This window comes from Oncorhynchus mykiss, chromosome 19, assembly GCF_057628025.1.
Source record: "Oncorhynchus mykiss isolate SJ-2025 chromosome 19, ASM5762802v1, whole genome shotgun sequence".
NCBI lineage: Eukaryota > Metazoa > Chordata > Actinopteri > Salmoniformes > Salmonidae > Oncorhynchus > Oncorhynchus mykiss.
The window spans coordinates 8,003,141-8,029,639 of NC_143040.1; the positions used below are offsets into that span (position 1 = coordinate 8,003,141).

At 43.1% G+C, this 26,499-nt stretch overlaps 1 protein-coding gene and 1 long non-coding RNA gene across 2 annotated transcripts; both read left to right on the plus strand.

Moving 5' to 3' along the window:
- Nucleotides 1-4,267: 4,267 nt before the first annotated feature.
- On the plus strand, nt 4,268-6,765 carry LOC149974794 (uncharacterized). The gene is made up of 2 exons (XR_016488758.1): nt 4,268-4,317; nt 5,806-6,765. It is a non-coding gene; the product is annotated as an uncharacterized LOC149974794 (long non-coding RNA).
- A 16,660-nt stretch (nt 6,766-23,425) lies between these two features.
- LOC149974795 (CD5 antigen-like) lies at nt 23,426-25,819 on the plus strand. Its single transcript, XM_090210017.1, has 4 exons — nt 23,426-23,697; nt 24,126-24,431; nt 24,557-24,832; nt 25,491-25,819. The coding sequence occupies exons 1-4, from the start codon at nt 23,487-23,489 to the stop codon at nt 25,817-25,819; spliced, it is 1,122 nt and encodes a 373-aa protein (XP_090066143.1). The 5' UTR covers nt 23,426-23,486.
- The last annotated feature ends 680 nt before the right edge of the window (nt 25,820-26,499 follow it).

Here is a 26,499-nt window from a genome sequence, read left to right on the forward strand (position 1 = left end):
GAGTAGAATGAAGCTGACCCTACATGCTGATCTTAGGTCAGTTTTGTGTTTTAAATCGATGGTCAGCAGTGGACTGGTGTTTAAAATGTGGTGACAAACCTGAAGTGACTCTAATTGTAATAACAAGTTCAGAATTAGTTCAGAATTAGTTTATCTTTCTGGAACCTTGAAAGAAATCTAAAAGGAGTGACTGCAACCACCATTATTCATTTAGTTTGGTTTTTACCACCAGAGAAACATGGGGTTTGGGTAACATGGGGTTTTGGGTAACAAGGGGTTTTGGGAACATGGGGTTTTGGGTAACATGGGTTTTGGGTAACATGGGTTTTGGGTAACATGGGGTTTTGGTAACATGGGGTTTTGGGTAACATGGGGTTTGGGGTAACATGGGTTTTTAGTAACATGGGGTTCTGGGTAACATGGGGTTTGGGTATCATGGTGTTTTGGGTAACATGGTGTTTTGGGTAACATGGGGATTGGGTAACATGGTGTTTTGGGTAACATGGGGATTGGGTAACATGGTGTTTTGGGTAACATGGGAATTTGGGTAACATGGTGTTTTGGGTAACATGGGGTTTTGGGTAACATGGGGATTTGGGTAACATGGTGTTTTGGCTAACATGGTGTTTTGGTAACATGGGGTTTTGGTAACATGGGGTTTTAGTAACATGGGGTTCTGGGTAACATGGGGTTTGGGTATCATGGTGTTTTGGGTAACATGGTGTTTTGGGTAACATGGGGATTGGGTAACATGGTGTTTTGGGTAACATGGTGTTTTGGGTAACATGGTGTTTTGGTAACATGGGGTTTTGGTAACATGGGGTTTAGTAACATGGTGTTTTGGTAACATGGGGGTAACATGGGGTTTTAGTAACATGGGGTTTTGGGAACATGGGGGTAACATGGGGTTTTAGTAACATGGTGTTTTGGTAACATGGGGGTAACATGGGAATTTGGGTAACATGGGGTTTTGGATAACATGGGGTTTTGGGGTAACATGGGGTTACGGGTAACATGGGGTTTTGGGTAACATGGGGTTTTGGGTAACATGGGGTTTTGAGTAACATGGGGTTTTGGTAACATGGGGTTTTGGTAACATGGGGTTTTGAAAAAACATGAGGTTTGGGTAACATGGGGTTTTGGGGTAACATGGGGTTATGGGTAACATGGGGGTTTGGGTAACATGGGGTTTTGGGTAATATGGGGTTTCGAGTAACATGGGGTTTTGGTAACATGGGGTTTTGGTAACATGGGGTTTTGAAAAAACATGGGGTTTTGGGTAACATGGGGGTTTGGGTAACATGGGGTTTTGGGTAATATGGGGTTTCGAGTAACATGGGGTTTTGGTAACATGGGGTTTCGAGTAACATGGGGTTTTGGTAACATGGGGTTTTGGTAACATGGGGTTTTGAAAAAACATGAGGTTTTGGTAACATGGGGTTTTGGATAACATGAGGTTTGGGTAACATGGCGTTTGGGGTAACATGGGGTTTTGGTAACATGGGGTTTTGAAAAAACATGAGGTTTGGGTAACATGGGGTTTGGGGTAACATGGGGTTTGGGGTAACATGTGGTGTGGGAAAATTGGATTTTGGGTAACATGGGGTTTGGGTAACATGGGGTTTTGGGGAACATGGGGTTTGGGGGAACATGTTGTTTGGGTAACATGGGAATTCGGTAACATGGGATTTTGGTAACAATCGTTTTTTAATTATTTTAAGAGAGCAGCTCAATTACGTCTGTTTCATGTTCCAGTATTGCTTCTTATCTTTATTTTTTTGTCTTATTTAGTGTCTCTTAGATTATTTATCTTATTTAGTGTCTCTTAGATTCTTTATCTTATTTAGTGTCTCTTAGATTATTTATCTTATTTAGTGTCTCTTAGATTCTTTATCTTATTTAGTGTCTTAGATTATTTATCTTATTTAGTGTCTCTTAGATTCTTTATCTTATTTAGTGTCTCTTAGATTCTTTATCTTATTTAGTGTCTCTTAGATTCTTTATCTTATTTAGTGTCTCTTAGATTCTTTATTTTGAAGTGTTTCCATTATTAGTCCATATATTATTATAATCATCTGTTCATTCTTTGTATTTTTAAACATTTTTTAATAAAGGGGTTTGTTGTTGTTTACCTCTCATGATGTTATTGATTATAAACGCTATCATATTGATTATGATGTAGATTAGTGTTATGTTGTTAGTAGTATAGAGATAATGTTATTGATTATAAATGTTATGATATAGATTATTGATTATGAAGTAGATTATTGTTTTGATGTTGCTCTCTAAACTGCCATGTAATCAACTGAATGTTTTTAATAAAATTACAGGCTGTCAGTCTTGTGTGATTTAATTATTAGACAGACTAGAACATACAGTATGAATTAACTGAGATCAGTCTGTGTGATTCCCCTCTTGGACAGACTACAACATACAGTATGAATTAACTGAGATCAGTCTTGTATGATTCCCCTCTTGGACAGACTACAACATACAGTATGAATTAACTGAGATCAGTCTGTGTGATTCCCCTCTTGGACAGACTACAACATACAGTATGAATTAACTGAGATCAGTCTGTGTGATTCCCCTCTTGGACAGACTACAACATACAGTATGAATTAACTGGTCATACATTTGGCAGGAGGTTAGGAAGTGCATCTCAGTTTCCACCTCATTTTGTGGGTAGTGGGCACATAGCCTGTCTTCTCTGGAGAGCCAGGTACTGACCTGTATATAGTCCTGCTGTTGTTATTTTACTGCTGCTCTTTAATTACTTGTTACAGGCCAACCCAAGTGGTACTGTTCAGTAGGATAATAGTAGACCAACCCAAGCTGTACTGTTCAGTAGGATAATAGTAGACCAACCCAAGTGGTACTGTTCAGTAGGATAATAGTAGACCAACCCAAGCTGTACTGTTCAGTAGGATAATAGTAGACCAACCCAAGCTGTACTGTTCAGTAGGATAATAGTAGACCAACCCAAGCTGTACTGTTTAGTAGGATGATAGTAGACCAACCCAAGCTGTACTGTTCAGTAGGATAATAGTAGACCAACCCAAGCTGTACTGTTCAGTAGGATAATAGTAGACCAACCCAAGCTGTACTGTTCAGTAGGATAATAGTAGACCAACCCAAGCTGTACTGTTCAGTAGGATAATAGTAGACCAACCCAAGTGGTACTGTTCAGTAGGATAATAGTAGACAAACCCAAGCTGTACTGTTCAGTCGGAATAATAGACCAACCCAAGATGTACTGTTCAGTAGGATAATAGTAGACCAACCCAAGCTGTACTGTTCAGTAGGATAATAGTAGACCAACCCAAGCTGTACTGGTCAGTAGGATAATAGTAGACCAACCCAAGCTGCACTGTTCAGTAGGATAATAGTAGACCAACCCAAGTGGTACTGTTCAGTAGGATAATAGTAGACAAACCCAAGCTGTACTGTTCAGTAGGATAATAGTAGACCAACCCAAGCTGTACTGTTCAGTAATATAATAGCAACAGTAGTGATACATGGTTAGGTAGGACACAAGATATCTGTTAGATAGGAACAACAGTAGTGATACATGGTTAGGTAGGACACAAGATATCTGTTAGATAGGAACAACAGTAACGTTATTGATACAAACCCTCAATGTGAAGTGATATTAATCCATAAATACAGAGCACAAGTACAACCCTTTTATATAAACCTTTTAATGTAGTAAGAAAATAAACATAACTTAATATTTCAACAAGTCACCTGCTAGTAAATCACCTGCTGGTAATAACTAGCGTGACATTGTAGTGCAGAGACCAACGGTGCTCGTTAGCTCGTCATTAACACGGCTAGCTAAGACAGCAACAACTTGGTTAACTGGCTGAAATAGGTCTTCAATTCATGAACGGCTAAATAAATATCTACAGAGCCACATTCGCTATTGACTTTAGGATATATGAACCAGTTTTCCAAAACCACTATTGTGTTATACAGTTTGAAACAGTTTTTATGTACAGAGGAAGAGGACTCGAACCTGCTCTCAGAATATCTGTCAGACTGAGGAGCGGGCAGACCAACTTCCCAAATAGGGGAGAAGCACTCAAAACACACTAGTTGTTCTTTCAAAGAAAATAATACAAACATGGTAAGTCCGAAGACCTCTCGTATTACCAACCTTACTACAATGGCAGCAAATATTTTAATGAATTCAGTAACACATAATGAAAGGAAACGTTATTTATATCACCCCTTTTCCTGAGGTGAATGGTTTCACCCACTACTCTCCCGGAACTGAGGCTTTGACATCAACAGTTTCACTTTGTTCCACCTTTGGTGAGCAAAACAGCTAATAACGTAGCTAAATACTGACATTATCCTCAATCGAGATATCTGTTCATAACTAAATACATGGCTCTGCTTTGGTCTATTCCATTGATATTGTCAAACTGAACATTACATTGAACATGTGAGTCATTTAGCAGACGCTCTTATCCAGAGAGACTTACAGTAGTGACTGGATACATTTTCATACGTTGCATTGGCAGGACAATTCCATTAGTAGTTGGGCGGAGAGCAGAAACAGCCTAACACCTCCACTGATACTGTGTAACCTGTCTGCAGTCAACCAGCCATCCAGACTGAAGTGAAGGCCTTGTTACAGAATGAAAACACCTTCTCTTTCGTCGGCATGGCAACCTGTAAACATGTCAGTGGCGTCACAATGTTGCACAACAGCGGCAGAACATTGGATGGAGGGTCATTGTATCATTACACAGTGTCCCTGTCTATTCTACTGTATTGGTACATGTGGTATTACAATGCATTAGAAGATCTGTAGACGGCAGCATTGAAACAATTTACAACACATCGTCAACTAGCAACCTACTCTGTTTCAGTGCTGTTTAAATATCCCACTTATTTTATTCTGCTGTTAGAGGCCATCAGTAGAGACAGTCAGGAAAATAGTCTTTGTAGCAAGGTTGTTTACTGTCAAACCTGGGAAGTGTGTCTATATAGGTAAGTATATATACAATTAAGATTTTACTTTAATGTCAAATGTACTGTAACTGTCTAGTTGTTTTATTTATGTTTTAACCTTTATTTAACAAGTCAGTTAAGAACAAATTCTCATTTTCAATGACGGTCTAGGAACAGTGGGTTAACTGCCTTGTTCAGGGGCAGAACAACAGATTTTTACCTTGTCAGCTCGGGGATTAGAATATAGGCCTACACTCTTAAATAAAAGGTGCTATCTAGAACCTAGAAGGATTCTTCCACTGTCCCCATAGGAGAACCCTTTGAAGAACCCTTTTAGTTCCAGGTAGAACCCTTTGGGGTTCCATTTAACAGAGGGTTCTACATGGAACCAACATGAGTCAAATGTACTGTCTAGTTGTGAAGAGAATCTAAATATGTTGTTTACTGATCTCCTCTCCATTCTAGCACCATACGTTCTGTTGATTACTGATCTCCTCTCCATTCTAGCACCATGCGTTCTGTTGTTTACTGATCTCCTCTCCATTCTAGCACCATACGTTCTGTTGATTACTGATCTCCTCTCCATTCTAGCACCATGCGTTCTGTTGTTTACTGATCTCCTCTCCATTCTAGCACCATACGTTCTGTTGTTTACTGATCTCCTCTCCATTCTAGCACCATACGTTCTGTTGTTTACTGATCTCCTCTCCATTCTAGCACCATACGTTCTGTTGTTTACTGACCTCCTCTCCATTCTAGCACCATACGTTCTGTTGTTTACTGATCTCCTCTCCATTCTAGCACCATACGTTCTGTTGTTTACTGATCTCCTCTCCATTCTAGCACCATACGTTCTTCAGAAGCTGGACAGCATATGAATAGAATCCATCTTCTCTCACCCTCTCCCCTCAAGACCAACATCACACAAGATGCTTCAGAATAACAACAACAAGAAGCTGGTGAAGTTGCTACCCAACAGGAACAACCATGACAACAACACCAAGCTGGTGAAGTTGCTACCCAACAGGAACAACCATGACAACAACAACAACAACAACAAGCTGGTGAAGTTGCTACCCAACAGGAACAACCATGACAACAACACCAAGCTGGTGAAGTTGCTACCCAACAGTAACAACCATGACAACAACAACAAGCTGGTGAAGTTGCTACCAAACAGGAACAACCATGACAACAACAAGAATCTGGTGAAGTTACTACCAAACAGGAACAACCATGACAACAACAACAAGCTGGTGAAGTTGCTACCCGACAGTAACAACCAATATGTTTAAGTTATATAGTCTACCAAGTGTTAATGTCACTACCATGAATGTTTAAGTTATATAGTCTACCAAGTGTTAATGTCACCACCATGGATGTAGAAGTTATATAGTCTACCAAGTGTTAATGTCACTACCATGAATGTTTAAGTTATATAGTCTACCAAGTGTTAATGTCACCACCATGGATGTTTAAGTTATATAGCCTACCAAGTGTTAATGTCACCCCCATGGATGTAGAAGTTATATAGTCTACCAAGTGTTAATGTCACCACCATGGATGTAGAAGTTATATAGTCTACCAAGTGTTAATTTCTATCCTACTGTGATACTTGTGAGTTGATGTGATGTCATTGATGATTTCTAACAGATTTCCACACAGTGGAGTCCCTGCAGATTGTGAAAAACAGGATGTGTCACACACTGTGGTCACACCCAAACAGCTCTTTGCTGTCCGCCCAGACTTAACACTAAGTCACACAAGACAAGTTTGTATCAGTGGAATAAAACTAGCATTTAACAACAGACAATTCTCTAAGTAATAAAACAGTATAGCATGTCTCATTTACCACCACACCTGTTGAGTTGACTTGGGTAACAGACTTCTAGCTTCTACAACACAGAAAGTTAGAGGCGACTTTCCCAAGTCAGTCACTGACAATTAGGTAAGATATAGGACACTATGTGTAACTGCTGCTCTGTCAGCAGTTTCCTTTGGAGTTTTTCTGATGTCAGTGTTTCCTTCTGATTTGCTTAACAGTTTGCCACATAATTGAAGTAAGGAAGTAATGAGTTAGAAGTCATATAGCCTAGCAGTATTTCTCACTCTTCAGTCCTCTCTTCATGACAGTAGACTTGTTTCACTCAGTGGAGCCCCAGTTAGTGAAAGATATGATACCTGCAGTAATATTGATGATCCTGTTCCGGAGCACAGGTATGTTTCGAAATTGTAAGATATATTACAATTTGTGCGGCTAGTAAAATAACATGCAACTGGAAGCAGACAGTAAAAATGTGTCTCAAAGCAGAACAATGATGTGATCACCTGTAAATGTACTTTACTGTAGTCTAACTGTCCATATGGGGACAGGCACTAATATCAGTTAAGGTGTGATGGTCAGTCTTATAAGAACCAAGGTAAGACCCAAATGCAGATAACAGGGTTCAGGCAAAGACAGGTCAAGGCAGGGAGGGGTCGATAGTCCAGAGTAAGGGGGCAAAGGTACAGGACGGCAGGCATCCTCAGGGTAGGCAGAGGTCTGTAATCCAGAGGAGGGCAGAGGTACAGATCAGCAAGCAGGCTCAGGGTCAGGCAGGTGGGCTCAGAGTCAGGACAGGCAGAGTGGTCAGGCAGGTGGGCTCAGAGTCAGGACAGGCAGAGTGGTCAGGCAGGTGGGCTCAGAGTCAGGACAGGCAGAGTGGTCAGGCAGGTGGGCTCAGTCAGGACAGGCAGAGTGGTCAGGCAGGTGGGCTCAGAGTCAGGAAAGGCAGAGTGGTCAGGCAGGTGGGCTCAGAGTCCGGACAGGCAGAGTGGTCAGGCAGGTGGGCTCAGAGTCAGGACAGGCAGAGTGGTCAGGCAGGTGGGCTCAGAGTCAGGACAGGCAGAGTGGTCAGGCAGGTGGGCTCAGAGTCAGGAAAGGCAGAGTGGTCAGGCAGGTGGGCTCAGAGTCCGGACAGGCAGGTGGGCTCAGAGTCAGGACAGGCAGAGCGGTCAGGCAGGTGGGCTCAGAGTCAGGACAGGTAGAGTGGTCAGGCAGGCGGGCTCAGAGTCAGGACAGGGTCAGGCAGGTGGGCTCAGGGTCAGGCAGGTGGGCTCAGGGTCAGGACAGGCAGAGTGGCCAGGCAGGTGGGCTCAGAGTCAGGACAGGCAGAGTGGTCAGGCAGGTGGGCTCAGGGTCAGGCAGGTGGGCTCAGAGTCAGGACAGGCAGAGTGGTCAGGCAGGCGGGCTCAGAGTCAGGACAGGCAGAGTGGTCAGGCAGGTGGGCTCAGAGTCAGGACAGGCAGAGTGGTCAGGCAGAGTGGTCAGGCAGGTGGGCTCAGAGTCAGGACAGGCAGAGCGGTCAGGCAGGTGGGCTCAGAGTCAGGACAGGCAGAGTGGTCAGGCAGGTGGGCTCAGAGTCAGGACAGGCAGAGTGGTCAGGCAGGTGGGCTCAGAGTCAGGACAGGCAGAATGGTCAGGCAGGTGGGCTCAGAGTCAGGACAGGCAGAGCGGTCAGGCAGGTGGGCTCAGAGTCAGGACAGGCAGAGTGGTCAGGCAGGTGGGCTCAGAGTCAGGACAGGCAGAGTGGTGAAACAGATCAGGGTGTGACACAATGTTCTCCCTAAGCTGCAGATAAATCAGCCAATAGCGAGAAGCACGAGATTGAACTTCGTTCAATTTTCTAGAGCAGCTGGTCACCAACCGGTTGGTATGGTGTTGATATGGTGCAGTCATAGTAACCAGGAGTGGTATGGTGTTGATATTTTGTAGTCATAGTAACCAGGAGTGGTATGGTGTTGATATGGTCTAGTCATAGTAACCAGGAGTGGTATGATGTTGATATCTCTGGCGTACTGTTGGACATTATGTATTATTGACCTCTATGGAGAATGTAGCTGTTTGATCTCTATGGAGAATGCAGCTGGGATCATGTTCCTGAATTCCCAGAATTCCCTGTTAGGGTGAAAGAGGTTGAGGAGTCAAGGATCAGGGCTGTACAGTAAGTCTCCTATGTGGAGGTGATGAAGAGAGTTGAAGGGAAAAGAGGCCACAGTTCTGAAGAAGAGATGGAGGTGGATGAACCACAACCAGTTGTAAATGTTGTACGTCAATCAAGTGATCTGGATGCACTTATTGTGGAGAAGGTGGATTTTGTAGCATTTAGAGCCACAGTTATTAATTGTCAATCATCCAAAAAAAAACTTTGCTTTAGATCTCTGTTCTAGAGTTTTCCCTGTTCACACCATCACTGTTCTAGAGTTTTCCCTGTTCACACCATCTCTGTTCTAGAGTTTTCCCTGTTCACACCATCACTGTTCTAGAGTTTATCCTGTTAACACCATCACTGTTCTAGAGTTTCTCCTGTTAACACCATCACTGTTCTAGAGTTTCCCCTGTTAACACATCACCGTTCTAGAGTTTTCCCTGTTAACACATCACCGTTCTAGAGTTTACCCTGTTAAGACCATCACTATTCCAGAGTTTCCCCTGTTCACACCATCACTGTTCTAGAGTTTCTCCTGTTAACACCATCACTGTTCTAGAGTTTTCCCTGTTAACACCATCACTGTTCTAGAGTTTCTCCTGTTAACACCATCACTGTTCTAGAGTTTCCCCTGTTAACACCATCTCTGTTCTAGAGTTTCCCCTGTTAACACCATCACTGTTCTAGAGTTTCTCCTGTTAACACCATCTCTGTTCTAGAGTTTCCCCTGTTAACACCATCTCTGTTCTAGAGTTTCTCCTGTTAACACCATCTCTGTTCTAGAGTTTCCCCTGTTAACACCATCTCTGTTCTAGAGTTTCTCCTGTTAACACCATCTCTGTTCTAGAGTTTTCCCTGTTCACACCATCACTGTTCTAGAGTTTTCCCTGTTCACACCATCTCTGTTCTAGAGTTTTCCCTGTTCACACCATCACTGTTCTAGAGTTTATCCTGTTAACACCATCACTGTTCTAGAGTTTCTCCTGTTAACACCATCACTGTTCTAGAGTTTCCCCTGTTAACACATCACCGTTCTAGAGTTTTCCCTGTTAACACATCACCGTTCTAGAGTTTACCCTGTTAAGACCATCACTATTCCAGAGTTTCCCCTGTTCACACCATCACTGTTCTAGAGTTTCTCCTGTTAACACCATCACTGTTCTAGAGTTTTCCCTGTTAACACCATCACTGTTCTAGAGTTTCTCCTGTTAACACCATCACTGTTCTAGAGTTTCCCCTGTTAACACCATCTCTGTTCTAGAGTTTCCCCTGTTAACACCATCACTGTTCTAGAGTTTCTCCTGTTAACACCATCTCTGTTCTAGAGTTTCCCCTGTTAACACCATCTCTGTTCTAGAGTTTCTCCTGTTAACACCATCTCTGTTCTAGAGTTTCCCCTGTTAACACCATCTCTGTTCTAGAGTTTCTCCTGTTAACACCATCTCTGTTCTAGAGTTTCTCCTGTTAACACCATCACTGTTCTATAGTTTCCCCTGTTAACACCATCTCTGTTCTAGAGTTTATCCTGTTAACACCATCTCTGTTCTAGAGTTTCTCCTGTTAACACCATCTCTGTTCTAGAGTTTCTCCTGTTCACACCATACCATCACTGTTCTAGAGTTTCTCCTGTTAACACCATCTCTGTTCTAGAGTTTCCCCTGTTAACACCATCACTGTTCTAGAGTTTCCCCTGTTAACACCATCTCTGTTCAAGAGTTTCTCCTGTTAACACCATCAGTGTTCTAGAGTTTCCCCTGTTAACACCATCAGTGTTCTAGAGTTTCCCCTGTTAACACCATCTCTGTTCTAGAGTTTCTCCTGTTAACACCATCTCTGTTCTAGAGTTTCCCCTGTTAACACCATCACTGTTCTAGAGTTTCCCCTGTTAACACCATCTCTGTTCTAGAGTTTCTCCTGTTAACACCATCTCTGTTCTAGAGTTTCTCCTGTTCACACCATCTCTGTTCTAGAGTTTCTCCTGTTGACACCATCAGTGTTCTAGAGTTCCCCCTGTTAACACCATCTCTGTTCTAGAGTTTCCCCTGTTAACACCATCTCTGTTCTAGAGTTTCTCCTGTTAACACCATCAGTGTTCTAGAGTTTCCCCTGTTAACACCATCACTGTTCTAGAGTTTCCCCTGTTCACACCATCACTGTTCTAGAGTTTCTCCTGTTAACACCATCACTGTTCTAGAGTTTCCCCTGTTCACACCATCACTGTTCTAGAGTTTCTCCTGTTAACACCATCTCTGTTCTAGAGTTTCCCCTGTTCACACCATCTCTGTTCTAGAGTTTCCCCTGTTCACACCATCACTGTTCTAGAGTTTCTCCTGTTAACACCATCAGTGTTCTAGAGTTTCCCCTGTTAACACCATCACTGTTCTAGAGTTTCTCCTGTTCACACCGTCAACGTGTCCCTTTACTGTGGTAGATCTACATTATGATCAAATAGCCACAGTAGCCCACTTGTCCACTGTTAACCGTAAGTTAAAGGGGGTACAGCCTCAGTGTTCACAGTAAACACACACTGTTAGAACTGTAAGTTAAAGGGGGTACAGCCTGTGTGTTCACAGTAAACACACACTGTTAGAACTGTAAGTTAAAGGGGGTACAGCCTCAGTGTTCACAGTAAACACACACTGGAAGACCTGAAGTCTGCTCAGTGACGGAGAAAGTTAGAGGGAACATTGGTGATGATGTCATGCATCTGACTGTTGTATATTCAGTGTGTCAATGATTTATTGTATCTGTCTCTATGTAAATTAATGAGAGTATATATTATATATTATATTGGGGTTATGTTAGATCAGGGGGAACCTAGATGTCTGTGACCTGAGTCAAGATCAACAGACCTGATTCTATATGTCAGGAAGAGAGAGAGAACTGGACAGCAACACAATTAGACGCAAACAAATCATGAGAAAACACAAATAAAATTACTTGACACATTGGAAAGAATTAACAACAAAAAAAACAGAGCAAACTAGAATGTTATTTGGCCCTAAACAGAGAGTACACAGTGGCAGAATACCTGACCACTGTGACTGACCCTGAACAGAGAGTACACAGTGGCAGAATACCTGACCACTGTGACTGACCCTGAACAGAGAGTACACAGTGGCAGAATACCTGACCACTGTGACTGACCCTAAACAGAGAGTACACAGTGGCAGAATACCTGACCACTGTGACTGACCCTGAACAGAGAGTACACAGTGGCAGAATACCTGACCACTGTGACTGACCCTAAACAGAGAGTACACAGTGGCAGAATACCTGACCACTGTGACTGACCCTAAACAGAGAGTACACAGTGGCAGAATCCCTGACCACTGTGACTGACCCTGAACAGAGAGTACACAGTGGCAGAATACCTGAACACTGTGACTGACCCTAAACAGAGAGTACACAGCGGCAGAATACCTGACCACTGTGACTAACCCTGAACAGAGAGTACACAGCGGCAGAATACCTGACCACTGTGACTGACCCTAAACAGAGAGTACACAGCGGCAGAATACCTGTCCACTGTGACTGACCCTGAACAGAGAGTACACAGTGGCAGAATACCTGACCACTGTGACTGACCCTGAACAGAGAGTACACAGTGGCAGAATACCTGACCACTGTGACTGACCCTGAACAGAGAGTACACAGTGGCAGAATACCTGACCACTGTTACTGATCCTGAACAGAGAGTACACAGTGGCAGAATACCTGACCACTGTGACTGACCCTAAACAGAGAGCACACAGTGGCAGAATACCTGACCACTGTGACTGACCCTGAACAGAGAGTACACAGTGGCAGAATACCTGTCCACTGTGACTGACCCTGAACAGAGAGTACACAGTGGCAGAATACCTGACCACTGTGACTGACCCTAAACAGAGAGTACACAGTGGCAGAATACCTGACCACTGTGACTGACCCTGAACAGAGAGTACACAGTGGCAGAATACCTGACCACTGTGACTGACCCTGAACAGAGAGTACACAGTGGCAGAATACCTGACCACTGTGACTGACCCTAAACAGAGAGTACACAGTGGCAGAATACCTGACCACTGTGACTGACCCTGAACAGAGAGTACACAGTGGCAGAATACCTGACCACTGTGACTGACCCTGAACAGAGAGTACACAGTGGCAGAATACCTGACCACTGTGACTGGCCCTAAACAGAGAGTACACAGTGGCAGAATACCTGACCACTGTGACTGGCCCTAAACAGAGAGAACACAGTGGCAGAATACCTGACCACTGTGACTGACCCTGAACAGAGAGTACACAGTGGCAGAATACCTGACCACTGTGACTGACCCTGAACAGAGAGTACACAGTGGCAGAATACCTGACCACTGTGACTGACCCTAAACAGAGAGAACACAGTGGCAGAATACCTGACCACTGTGACTGACCCTGAACAGAGAGTACACAGTGGCAGAATACCTGACCACTGTGACTGACCCTAAACAGAGAGAACACAGCGGCAGAATACCTGACCACTGTGACTGACCCTAAACAGAGAGAACACAGTGGCAGAATACCTGACCACTGTGACTGACCCTAAACAGAGAGAACACAGTGGCAGAATACCTGACCACTGTGACTGACCCTAAACAGAGAGTACACAGCGGCAGAATACCTGACCACTGTGACTGACCCTGAACAGAGAGTACACAGTGGCAGAATACCTGACCACTGTGACTGACCCTGAACAGAGAGTACACAGCGGCAGAATACCTGACCACTGTGACTGACCCTAAACAGAGAGTACACAGTGGCAGAATACCTGACCACTGTGACTGACCCTAAACAGAGAGAACACAGTGGCAGAATACCTGACCACTGTGACTGACCCAAACTTAAGGAAAGCTTTGACTATGTACAGACTCAGTGAGCATAGCCTTGCTATTCCATAGTGTGACATCACAGCAGCAAGATGTGTGACCTGTTGCAACAAGAAAAGGTCAACCAGTGAAGAACAAACACCATTGTAAATACAACCCATATTTGTTTATTTATTTTCCCTTGTGGACTTTAACCATTTGTACATCGTTACAACGCTGTATATATATACATAATATGACATTTGACCTGTCTTTATTCTTTGGGAACTTCTGTCAGTGTAATGTTTACTGTTCATTTTCATTGTTTAGTTCACTTTTGTATATTAACTAGTTTACTTGCTTTGGCAATGTTAATATGTTTCCCATGCCAAAAAAAACCCTTCAATTGAATTTAATTGAGAGGAGCAGAGAGAGAGGAGGGGGTGGGGAGTGTGAGAGATAAGGGGAGGAGAGGGAGGGAGATGTCAAAAGAGAGAGAGGAGGGGGTGGGGAGGGTGAGAGATAAGGGGAGGAGAGGGAGGGAGATGTCAAAAGAGAGAGAGGAGGGGGTGGGGAGTGTGAGAGATAAGGGGAGGAGAGGGAGGGAGATGTCAAAAGAGAGAGAGGAGGGGGTGGGGAGGGTGAGAGATAAGGGGAGGAGAGGGAGGGAGATGTCAAAAGAGAGAGAGGAGGGGGTGGGGAGGGTGAGAGATAAGGGGAGGAGAAGGAGGGAGATGTCAAAAGAGAGAGAGGAGGGGGTGGGGAGGGTGAGAGATAAGGGGAGGAGAGGGAGGGAGATGTCAAAAGAGAGAGAGGAGGGGGTGGGGAGGGTGAGAGATAAGGGGAGGAGAGGGAGGGCTGACAGACTAACATGAAGTCAACTGAATATCTTTTCACTACAGGCTTCTCACCAGTTATGTCATCATAACCAGTAGTGATGTCATCATAACCAGTAGTGATGTCATCATAACCAGTACCCTCTTCCACTATTGGCTCAGCTCAGCTTGACCCCTGACCTATGGAGCTGAACAATTGAGAAAACAGAAACATAAGAAAGCAAATGTATTAAATTATATATAAACTCCTTTGCAGAGAGAGGTCCACCTTTCCACATTGTGACTGTTGTGGTGAGGTCTTGTTGAGAAATGTCACACCATTTCTCAGTGCTCAATGTCTCAACACTGTTTCTCAAGAGAACCACAACCATTTGTCCTGCTCGTCTCTCACAGTTTAGTTCAGTCTACTGCTCAATAACAGGATATGGAGAAACAGCATTTGGCTGTGAGTCCAGAACCATGAGTCAGTCATGTAGACAAATGGGAAGTGTTCTAGCAGAGGGAGCAAATCTCATCAGAACATCATGTGACTTTAGTTAAATACAGAGATACACTAGATAAACATAACAGACTATAATTAAATACATAGATACACTAGATAAACATTATAGATAAACATAAACATAATTTTGCCACCATAGACCCTCTCAGCCAGCTGTCTCCACTAGGGCCCTCTCAGCCACCTGGCTCCACTAGGGCCCTCTCAGCCACCAGGCTCCACTAGGGCCCTCTCAGCCACCAGGCTCCACTAGGGCCCTCTCAGCCACCTGGCTCCACTAGGGCCCTCTCAGCCACCAGGCTCCACTAGGGCCCTCTCAGCCACCAGGCTCCACTAGGGCCCTCTCAGCCACCAGGCTCCACTAGGGCCCTCTCAGCCACCTGGCTCCACTAGGGCCCTCTCAGCCAGCTGTCTCCACTAGGGCCCTCTCAGCCAGCTGTCTCCACTAGGGCCCTCTCAGCCACCTGGCTCCACTAGTGCCCTCTCAGCCACCTGGCTCCACTAGAGCCCTCTCAGCCACCTGGCTCCACTAGGGCCCTCTCAGCCAACTGGCTCCACTAGAGCCCTCTCAGCCACCTGGCTCCACTAGGGCCCTCTCAGCCACCTGGCTCCACTAGAGCCCTCTCAGCCACCAGGCTCCACTAGGGCCCTCTCAGCCACCAGGCTCCACTAGGGCCCTCTCAGCCACCTGGCTCCACTAGGGCCCTCTCAGCCAGCTGTCTCCACTAGGGCCCTCTCAGCCAGCTGTCTCCACTAGGGCCCTCTCAGCCACCTGGCTCCACTAGTGCCCTCTCAGCCACCTGGCTCCACTAGAGTCCTCTCAGCCACCTGGCTCCACTAGGGCCCTCTCAGCCAACTGGCTCCACTAGAGCCCTCTCAGCCACCTGGCTCCACTAGGGCCCTCTCAGCCACCTGGCTCCACTAGAGCCCTCTCAGCCACCTGGCTCCACTAGGGCCCTCTCAGCCACCTGGCTCCACTAGGGCCCTTTCAACGAGCCGGCTCCACTAGGGCCCTCTCAGTCAGCTGGTGTGTGTAGGAGAGTGTGAGATGTGTGTACAGAAAGTAGAAGTACAAATGTCAAGGGAAATGAACTAGTGATAAATCTAGTCCTAGGTTTTATTTACTGTGGTGTTTGTTCTCCACTGGTTACCCTGTTCTCATCACAACAGGTCACACATTCTGCTGACATGATTACACACTGTGGTATTTCACCTAACAGATACAGGAGCTTGTCAATATTATATTTGTTTTCAAATTATTTTGGGGTCCTTGTAATCTGAGGGAAATATGTGTATCTTATATCATCGTACATTTGGCAGGAGGTTAGGAAGTGCAGCTCAGTTTTCTCCTCATTTTGTGGGCAGTGGGCACATAGCCCGGCTTCTCTCTGCCTATGGCAACTTCTCTCAATAGCAAGGGTAAGCTCAATAAGTCTGTACATTGTCTCTATGTATGCTATCATGTACTGTCTGTTTAGGGCCAAATAGCATTTAAGTTCAAATTGAGAATTTGTAATGTTTTCCCAATAGGTAATATCATTTTATATATGTTTGGTTATAATTTGTTTGGGCCAGACTGTCTGAGTTCTGTCCTGAGGCTTTGTTGTGTTAGTAGTGGTTTGTGAACTAAGCTTCAGGACCAGCTGGATGAAGGGACTTTTCTCTATGTTCATCTCTTGGTATTTCAGTGCTGGTCTCTTGTTTTTATGTGGTTATAGACATTGAAGTCTTGTTTCTGGATATTAATTAGTGATTGGTATTAATTAGTGATGGGTATTAATTAGTGATGGATATTAATTAGTGATAGATATTGATTAGTGATGGGTATTAATTAGTGATTGGTATTAATTAGTGATGGGTATTAATTAGTGATGGATATTAATTAGTGATTGATATTAATTAGTGATGGATATTAATTAGTGATTGATATTAATTAGTGATTGATATTAATTAGTGATGGATATTAATTAGTGATTGATATTAATTAGTGATGGATATTAATTAGTGATGGATATTAATTAGTGATTGATATTAATTAGTGATGGGTATTAATTAGTGATGGGTATTAATTAGTGATTGGTATTAATTAGTGATGGGTATTAATTAGTGATGGATATTAATTAGTGATTGATATTAATTAGTGATGGATATTAATTAGTGATGGATATTAATTAGTGATTGATATTAATTAGTGATGGGTATTAATTAGTGATGGATATTAATTAGTGATTGATATTAATTAGTGATGGATATTAATTAGTGATTGATATTAATTAGTGATGGATATTAATTAGTGATAGATATTGATTAGTGATGGGTATTAATTAGTGATTGGTATTAATTAGTGATGGGTATTAATTAGTGATGGATATTAATTAGTGATGGATATTAATTAGTGATTGATATTAATTAGTGATGGATATTAATTAGTGATGGGTATTAATTAGTGATAGATATTGATTAGTGATGGGTATTAATTAGTGATGGATATTAATTAGTGATGGATATTAATTAGTGATTGATATTAATTAGTGATGGATATTAATTAGTGATGGGTATTAATTAGTGATAGATATTGATTAGTGATGGGTATTAATTAGTGATGGATATTAATTAGTGATTGATATTAATTAGTGATGGATATTAATTAGTGATGGGTATTAATTAGTGATGGATATTAATTAGTGATGGATATTAATTAGTGATTGATATTAATTAGTGATGGATATTAATTAGTGATGGATATTAATTAGTGATGGATATTAATTAGTGATTGATATTAATTAGTGATGGATATTAATTAGTGATGGATATTAATTAGTGATGGATATTAATTAGTGATTGATATTAATTAGTGATGGATATTAATTAGTGATTGGTATTAATTAGTGATGGATATTAATTAGTGATGGATATTAATTAGTGATGGATATTAATTAGTGATTGATATTAATTAGTGATGGATATTAATTAGTGATGGATATTAATTAGTGATGGATATTAATTAGTGATTGATATTAATTAGTGATGGATATTAATTAGTGATGGGTATTAATTAGTGATAGATATTGATTAGTGATGGGTATTAATTAGTGATGGATATTAATTAGTGATTGATATTAATTAGTGATGGATATTAATTAGTGATGGGTATTAATTAGTGATGGATATTAATTAGTGATGGATATTAATTAGTGATTGATATTAATTAGTGATGGATATTAATTAGTGATGGGTATTAATTAGTGATAGATATTGATTAGTGATGGGTATTAATTAGTGATTGGTATTAATTAGTGATGGGTATTAATTAGTGATGGATATTAATTAGTGATGGATTTTAATTAGTGATGGATATTAATTAGTGATGGATATTAATTAGTGATGGATATTGGCCTTATTCTGCCCTACATGCATTATTTGGGCCTTTTTCTATGAGAATGTTTTTGCAGAATGTCAATTGGATGTTGGCCCCATTTAAAAAATCTTGATTGGTTAGTGGACCTAACACTTCACTCCCACAAAGGGCAATTGGTTCAAGTGTAGATTTGGATACTTTGTGTGAGGTTCTAATTGTTATGTCAATTTGAATTTGTCTTTTGATAGCTCAAAAAGTCCCTCTTCCTTCCTCTTTCAGTTGATTGACAGCCAAGCAGAAATGGCCCGTATATCTTATTGTTAAGCCCAGGTATGAAGAGACTTTAGTGTCCTCTGTCTTTCATCCTACTGTGACATTTTTAAACCTTGGATTTTAGTTGTTGTTTTTTTAATCATGCTTTTTATCTGAGAGATATAAGACAGATCAGGAAACTATAATTTTTTTACTTGAATGTAACCCCTTATTGTTAAGAACTAAACTCTCTCCATATATACTTCCATAAATGTGTTAAACTGGTACCAGGAGACCTTCAGACGATGCTTATGGGGTTGTAGGACAAAACAGAGAACATCATCATGTTCCTGAGTCTCATCTTTCCATCGTTTACAGGCCAAACTGATCTGACGTTACAGATTTCCACACGGCTGCAGAAATTGTAGGCGAAGGGTTCCATTGTAAATGAAAAGAGCATCTGCCAAACATGGATTGTGTGTGTGGGGGTACAGAGATGTGGTGGTGTTGGGGAATAATCCGAATTAGTTGGTAACATAGGTAACTACATAGGCACTACTTTAGACCAGAACCCTATTCCCTACATAGTGCACTACTTTAGACCAGAACCCTATTCCCTACATAGTGTGTTGGGGAATAATCAGAATTAGTTGGTAACATAGATGTTTTATATTCATCATATGTTTGTAAGTTACTTCTCATCAGAATGTGTTTGTATAATACTGTGGCAGGGTTGCAGTATCTGGTCTCTGTCAGGACTAAGTTACTTCTCATCAGAATGTGTTTGTATAATACTGTGGCGGGGTTGCAGTATCTGTTCTCTGTCAGGACTAAGTTACTTCTCATCAGAATGTGTTTGTATAATACTGTGGCGAGGTTGCAGTATCTGGTCTCTGTCAGGACTAAGTTACTTCTCATCAGAATGTGTTTGTATAATACTGTGGCAGGGTTGCAGTATCTGGTCTCTGTCAGGACTAAGTTACTTCTCATCAGAATGTGTTTGTATAATACTGTGGCAGGGTTGCAGTATCTGGTCTCTGTCAAGACTAAGTTACTTCTCATCAGAATGTGTTTGTATAATACTGTGGCAGGGTTGCAGTATCTGGTCTCTGTCAGGACTAAGTTACTTCTCATCAGAATGTGTTTGTATAATACTGTGGCAGGGTTGCAGTATCTGGTCTCTGTCAAGACTAAGTTACTTCTCATCAGAATGTGTTTGTATAATACTGTGGCAGGGTTGCAGTATCTGGTCTCTGTCAGGACTAAGTTACTTCTCATCAGAATGTGTTTGTATAATACTGTGGCGGGGTTGCAGTATCTGTTCTCTGTCAGGACTAAGTTACTTCTCATCAGAATGTGTTTGTATAATACTGTGGTGGGGTTGCAGTATCTGGTCTCTGTCAAGACTAAGTTACTTCTCATCAGAATGTGTTTGTATAATACTGTGGCAGGGTTGCAGTATCTGTTCTATGTCAAGACTAAGTTGTTTGGGAAGGAGAGAGGGGAGAGGTCAAGCGTGTATCTCTTGGCTCCACAATGTCTGTGTGCCAGTCACACAGATATATGCCTGATATATGGAGGATATATGATATATGATGATATATGATATATGGAGATATATGCCTGTTGATATGGAGGATTTGGTTTATGGTTCTGAGTTTGAGAAAGGAGCATAGTTTAGGAGACAAAGCTGAATGATAAATTATGCCAATGCTGTCTGGCTATGTGTGTCTTTGCTATAAAGGATCTCAGTAACAATGTGTGAGGCACTCTCAGAGAATTCATTGATAGACACTGCATTGATCTGAGAGTCACAGGGTTGTGATAGAGCTCATATAATTAAAGATGGACTTTGTGATAACTAACTCTGACTTGTGTGTGTGGTTTACTCTCATGAGTAAATAGAGGAAATTTCCACGACATTAGTCATATAATAATCATGCTGTGGTCTACATTTTGTTCATCATCAGATCATTAGAGATGGTGGAAGAGCCTGGAAGAATATGGAAGAATATCATTTATATACTGTAGAATGAGACTAATACCTCTATATACATTTGAACAGGATTTGAGTGACGTTTTCTCAATAGTTTTATAATAAATATATATAATACATTTTCACTGAGACGTCATGGAGTGTCCATCAATTTAAATCCCAACTTGTAACTAAAGTATAAATAATCAACAATGTATTGGACAGAACTATGAGGTCTAAAGGTCTGGCTTTCCAAGACATTCTGTTCATCTGCAAGCAGACCTGATGATTGTAGATGGAGGGATAACCTGTTATTTAAAATGGAAGAATATAACTTCCTGTAGCCTATATAATGTAACAATGACAATCATCCCTTCATATATACTGTAGTTGAAGGTTATTTTAGTGTCATAAAAAGTGTTCATTAAAACAAATCAGGATGTTTGGTGGAAGGATTCAGTGTAGGTGTTCTGCTGTGTATCGAGGTGTTTATATGAAAGTGGTATGATGAGAGTGGGAGAGGAGGAGAATATAGGGGGAGAAGAGGAGAAGATAGGGGGAGAAGAGGAGAAGGGAGGGGGAGAAGAGGAGAGGAGAGGGGCAGAAGAGGAGAGGGAGAGGAGAGGAGAGGAGAGGGGCAGAAGAGGAGAGGGAGAGGAGAGGAGAGGAGAGGAGAGGAGAGGAGAGGAGAGGAGAGGAGAGGAGAGGGGCAGAAGAGGAGAGGGAGAGGAGAGGGGCAGAAGAGGAGAGGGAGAGGAGAGGAGAGGAGAGGAGAGGAGAGGAGAGGAGAGGAGAGGAGAGGAGAGGAGAGGAGAGGAGAGGAGAGGGGCAGAAGAGGAGAGGGAGAGGAGAGGAGAAGAGAGGAGAGGGGCAGAAGAGGAGAGGAGAGGGGCAGAAGAGGAGAGGGGCAGAAGAGGAGAGGAGAGGGGCAGAAGAGGAGAGGAGAGGAGAGGAGTGGAGAGGGGCAGAAGAGGAGAAGAGAGGGGCAGAAGAGGAGAAGGGCAGAAGAGGAGAAGAGAGGGGCAGAAGAGGAGAGGAGAGGGGCAGAAGAGGAGAAGGGCAGAAGAGGAGAGGAGAGGAGAGGGGCAGAAGAGAAGAGGAGAAGAGAGGGGCAGAAGAGAAGAGGAGAAGAGAGGGGCAGAAGAGGAGAGGAGAGGAGAGGGGCAGAAGAGGGGCAGAAGAGGAGAGGGAGAGGAGAGGAGAGGAGAGGAGAGGAGAGGAGAGGAGAGGAGAGGAGAGGAGAGGGGCAGAAGAGGAGATGAGAGGAGAGGGGCAGAAGAGGAGAGGGGCAGAAGAGAGGAGAGGAGAGGAGAGGAGAGGAGAGGAGAGGAGAGGAGAGGAGAGGAGAGGGGCAGAAGAGGAGAGGGGCAGAAGAGGAGAGGAGAGGAGAGGAGAGGAGAGGAGAGGAGAGGAGAGGAGAGGAGAGGAGAGGAGAGGAGAGGAGAGGAGAGGAGAGGGGCAGAAAAGGAGAAGGGGGAGAATAGGAAGAGGAGAAAGAAGAGAGAAAGAGGAGAGGGGAAGAAGTGAAGAAGGGAGATGAGAAGAGGAGAGTTGGAGGAGAGGGTAAAAGAGTAGAGGGGAGAATAGGAAAGGGGGAGAAGAGGAGGGAGAAGTGAAGAGGGGGAGAAGAGGAGAGGGTGGAGAAGCTAAGAGGGGGGAGAAGAGGAGTTGGGGGAAATCAAATCAAATTTGACCATCTGACTTGGAAAAGTGGCATCCTATGATGTTGCCATGTTGAAAGTCACTGATCTTTTCATTAAGGCCATTCTACTGCCAATGTTTGACTATGGAGATTGCATGGCTGAGTGCTTGATTTGTGGCTGAAATAGAGTCCACTAATTTGAAGAGATGTCCACATACAATCAATCAATTACATTTATTTATTTACTTCTTATATCAGCTGATGTCACAAAGTGCTGTACAGAAACCTAAAACCCAAGATGTTCAAATGTTCATAGACGACCAGCAGGGTCAAATAATAATAATCACAGTGGTTGTCGAGGGTGCAACAGGTCAGCACCTCAGGAATAAATGTCAGTTGTCTTTGCATAGCCGATCACTCAGAGTATCTCTACCGCTCCTGCTGTCTCTGGAGAGTTGAAAACAGCAGGTCTGGGACAGGAAGCACGTCCGGTGAACAGGTCAGGGTTCCATAGCCGCAGGCAGAACAGTTGAAACTGGAGCAGCAGCACGACCAGATGGGGACAGAATTTGAAGGGGTGTCCACATACTTTTGTATATATAGTGTATGTACACATGGGTGTTGTTGCACCATACCAACGATAAGCCTGTCTTCCCCATCACATCATGAAAGGTCATGTTGATGTTCATTTAACCTCTGTCTCTCTCTTCCTCTGACTCCTCCCTTTCTCCTTTGTTTCTCTCTGTCTCTCTGTCTCTTTCTCTCTCTTTCTCCTCTGTCTCTCTCTTTCTCCTCAGATCTCCAGGCTCAAAGCGTCAGTCCACCAGGTAGGTAGAGTATAAATCTACAGTGATTATAGCAGTTCAATATTAGTCAACTTTATTATCCCACATGGAGAAATTCATGTGTCCATACAAACCATTCTAAACCCCAATAACAAGTAGTGTTTTATGGAACTAGTAATACTTGTCAACCACAAAGCACTACTGCTGTTAGAATAACAGAATCACTGTCATCATCTGTCCTCACCACTGTGTTTTCCTCTCTGCTGTTTACAGCTGAATACTCAGTCAGACTGGTGAATGGGACCACTTCCTGTTCTGGTACAGTGGAAGCCTTCTACAGAGGAGAGTGGTTGAGTCTATGTTCTAGCTGGTGGAGAATGATCGGAGAGGTTAAGGTTGTGTGTAGAGAGCTGGACTGTGGGAATCCTGTAGCTGAATCTAGAGGAGGTCTGGTTGAAAAGGGAAGAGGAGGAGTCATGCAAATTAGTACTTGCAGGGGAAATGAGTCTTCAGTTAGACAGTGTGGCATCAGAAGAGGAGGACCTGGTATCTGTGATGGTGGATATTATCATCATGTGACCTGTTCAGGTAAGAGACTGGTCATATTGAGAGATTTATTTATACATTATACAATATTACCATGTATCATGTTTTATGTGTTTTTATTTCATTTAAATAGAGGGAGAGATGTCAGATGTATTTAAACATTAGATTTGTGTTTGTCATATTGGTTTATGGGAGATGTTCATGGGCAGATCATTGTAGTTCAGATGGTACTGAAGTGAAGCTGCCTGATGGATGTCCAGCTGTTTATTTTCTATAAAGTGAAGTGAACTTATTCCTGTCTCCTGCCTGCATTATTCCCAACCCGATCCTGAGTGACTAAGAACCCATTTCTACCTCTTACAGTATCAAACATAGCAAACTACAATATTTTATCCAACATATTTGTGTTTAGTCCTTGACAGTGTCATCAACAAAACTGATTGAATGTTCAACCAACTCTTTTTCTCCAGAGTCTGTGCGGCTTGTGGATGGAGCTGGTCTCTGCTCTGGGAGAGTGGAGGTGAAGTCCAATCAGTCCTGGGCCTCAGTGTGTGAAGCTGACTTTGACCGGCAGGATGCAGAGGTAGTCTGTGTGGAGCTTGGCTGTGGGGCTCCTGCAGCTCTACAGGGGGGGCTCTATGGAGAAGGTGGGGGTCAGACCTGGGATAAAGAGTTCCAGTGTAAAGGCAATGAGTCCCTTCTCCTGGACTGTGACACCTCAGACAGAGAGAACAACACCTGCCTACCTGGTAATGCTGTTGGACTCACCTGCTCAGGTAAGAAACAGTTTGTCATTCAGTCAACATTGTTTCTCACCTGGAGTGAAGAATATGAGAGACAATATAGGTGAGTTTTAGTGAGAAAATAGTAAGATTACTGTCTCTCTCTTTTCTTTTCTCAGAGCCTGATGATGTGAGGCTGGTGGGAGGAGGCAGTCGCTGTGCTGGTGGAGTGGAGCGGTACGACCAGGGAGAGTGGAGGACTGTGGGAGCTGACTGGAACAAGGAGAATGCAGCTGCAGTAGTGTGTAGACAGCTGGGTTGTGGTTCCACTGTTTCAGTACCACCTGGAAACACCACTAGAGGGATTGGAGTTTTCTGTTATGGGTCTGAGTCTTCACTGAGGGAGTGTTCCAGAAGTTTTTATCTCCGTCCTGGACTCACAGTGATCTGCTCAGGTAATAACAAGATACACAAAATGGCCAAAAGTAGGTGGACATTAGGTGGCACGTCTAGGAGCAACAACGGCTCAGCTGCGAAGTGGTAGACCACAAAAACTCACAGAACGAACCTCAGAAGCGCATAAAGCTTAAAAATATATGATTGAAAAACTCACTGCTGAGTTCCACATACTTTAGTCCATGTATTATATCTCCTTCCTGGACTCACAGTGATCTGCTCAGGAAATATCAACATCCTTCATTCATACAACTTCCTCTGCACCTCTCATGATGACTGTTTAACTTGTCAGTCTGCTTTACTAAATAGATTACTCAGTCAAGTAGGAATCAAATACACCTTAAATATCCCAGAATGCTTTTGTATGTGAGTGTTATCTCAGTGAACGTCTCTACTCACTACCACTGTCACATGTCATGTTATTGTCACATCTAAATGAGGACAGTAGTTGAGGAGCTACGTTTTCTTTTTCTCTCCTCTTGTTCCAGATGTCCTGCTTAAGCCTGATATCAACATATGTTGTCTCAGTGACTGTAGGCCCACTACTCATGTTGCCCTGTGAGGGAGGGTGGCTGGCACTGTTACATGCTGATGTTATTGTCATATCTATAGGAAACTAGTTGAAGAGGTTTTTCTTGTTCTCTTTTATTGTTACAGATCTCCTGGTCCAGCCTGATATCTTCCTGACTGACTCAATGGGAGGGGTCTTCAGGGGCCACCAGGGGCCCGAGATGTTCAGGGGCTACAACTTCACCATCACCTGCTCCACTCAGCCAGAGTACCCAGGAGGCTCCTTCCTCCTCACGTTCACCGGCTCCAACAGAACCCAGATCCAGCAAGCTGTCAATCACTCTGCTGCCTTCCTCTTCCCTGCTGCAGATGACTCCCACCAAGGGAACTACAGCTGTGTTTATGACAATTCTGTTTTCTCTCATAACTTCTCCTCTGAGAGTGAGCTCCTCTCCCTCACCATCACAGGTAACTGAACATGAACCAGACTTATAACTTTGTCATTGACAGATTTCACACAGATCTATGTGATGATGATCAGTCCCCTCATCAAAGGTGTTTCTGTTTGCAGCCTCTCCTCTGCCAGCCTTCATCATCAGACCCGTTGTAGTGCTGCTGATCCTACTGACAGCCATCACCACCTCCTACCTGTACTACAAGGTAAAGACATTTACTCAGACGTTACAAGTCATTTAAACTAGAGGGTGAGGTGGAGAGAGAATGGAGATACTAGAGAGTAAATGTCTGACTGTTGGTGCTGTGTCTCCCTAGCCCACCAGGCGGCAGAAGAGAGTGAACAGGGTGAGCAGCATGGATCTTGATGTCAATGCCATGGAGATGGTCTCTCTGAGCTCCAGAGCTGAAGCTGGACCGGGAGAGGAGAGAGCAGCCCAGGGGACGGAGTAGGAGTAGAATGAAGCTGACCCTACATGCTGATCTTAGGTCAGTTTTGTGTTTTAAATCGATGGTCAACAGTGGACTGATGTTTAAAATGTGGTGACAAACCTGAAGTGGTTCTAATTTTAATAACAAGTTCAGAATTAGTTTATCTTTCTAGAACCTTGGAAGAAATCTAAAAGGAGTGACTGCAACCACCATTATTCATTTAGTTTGGTTTTTACCACCAGAAAAACATGGGGTTCTGGGTAACATGGGG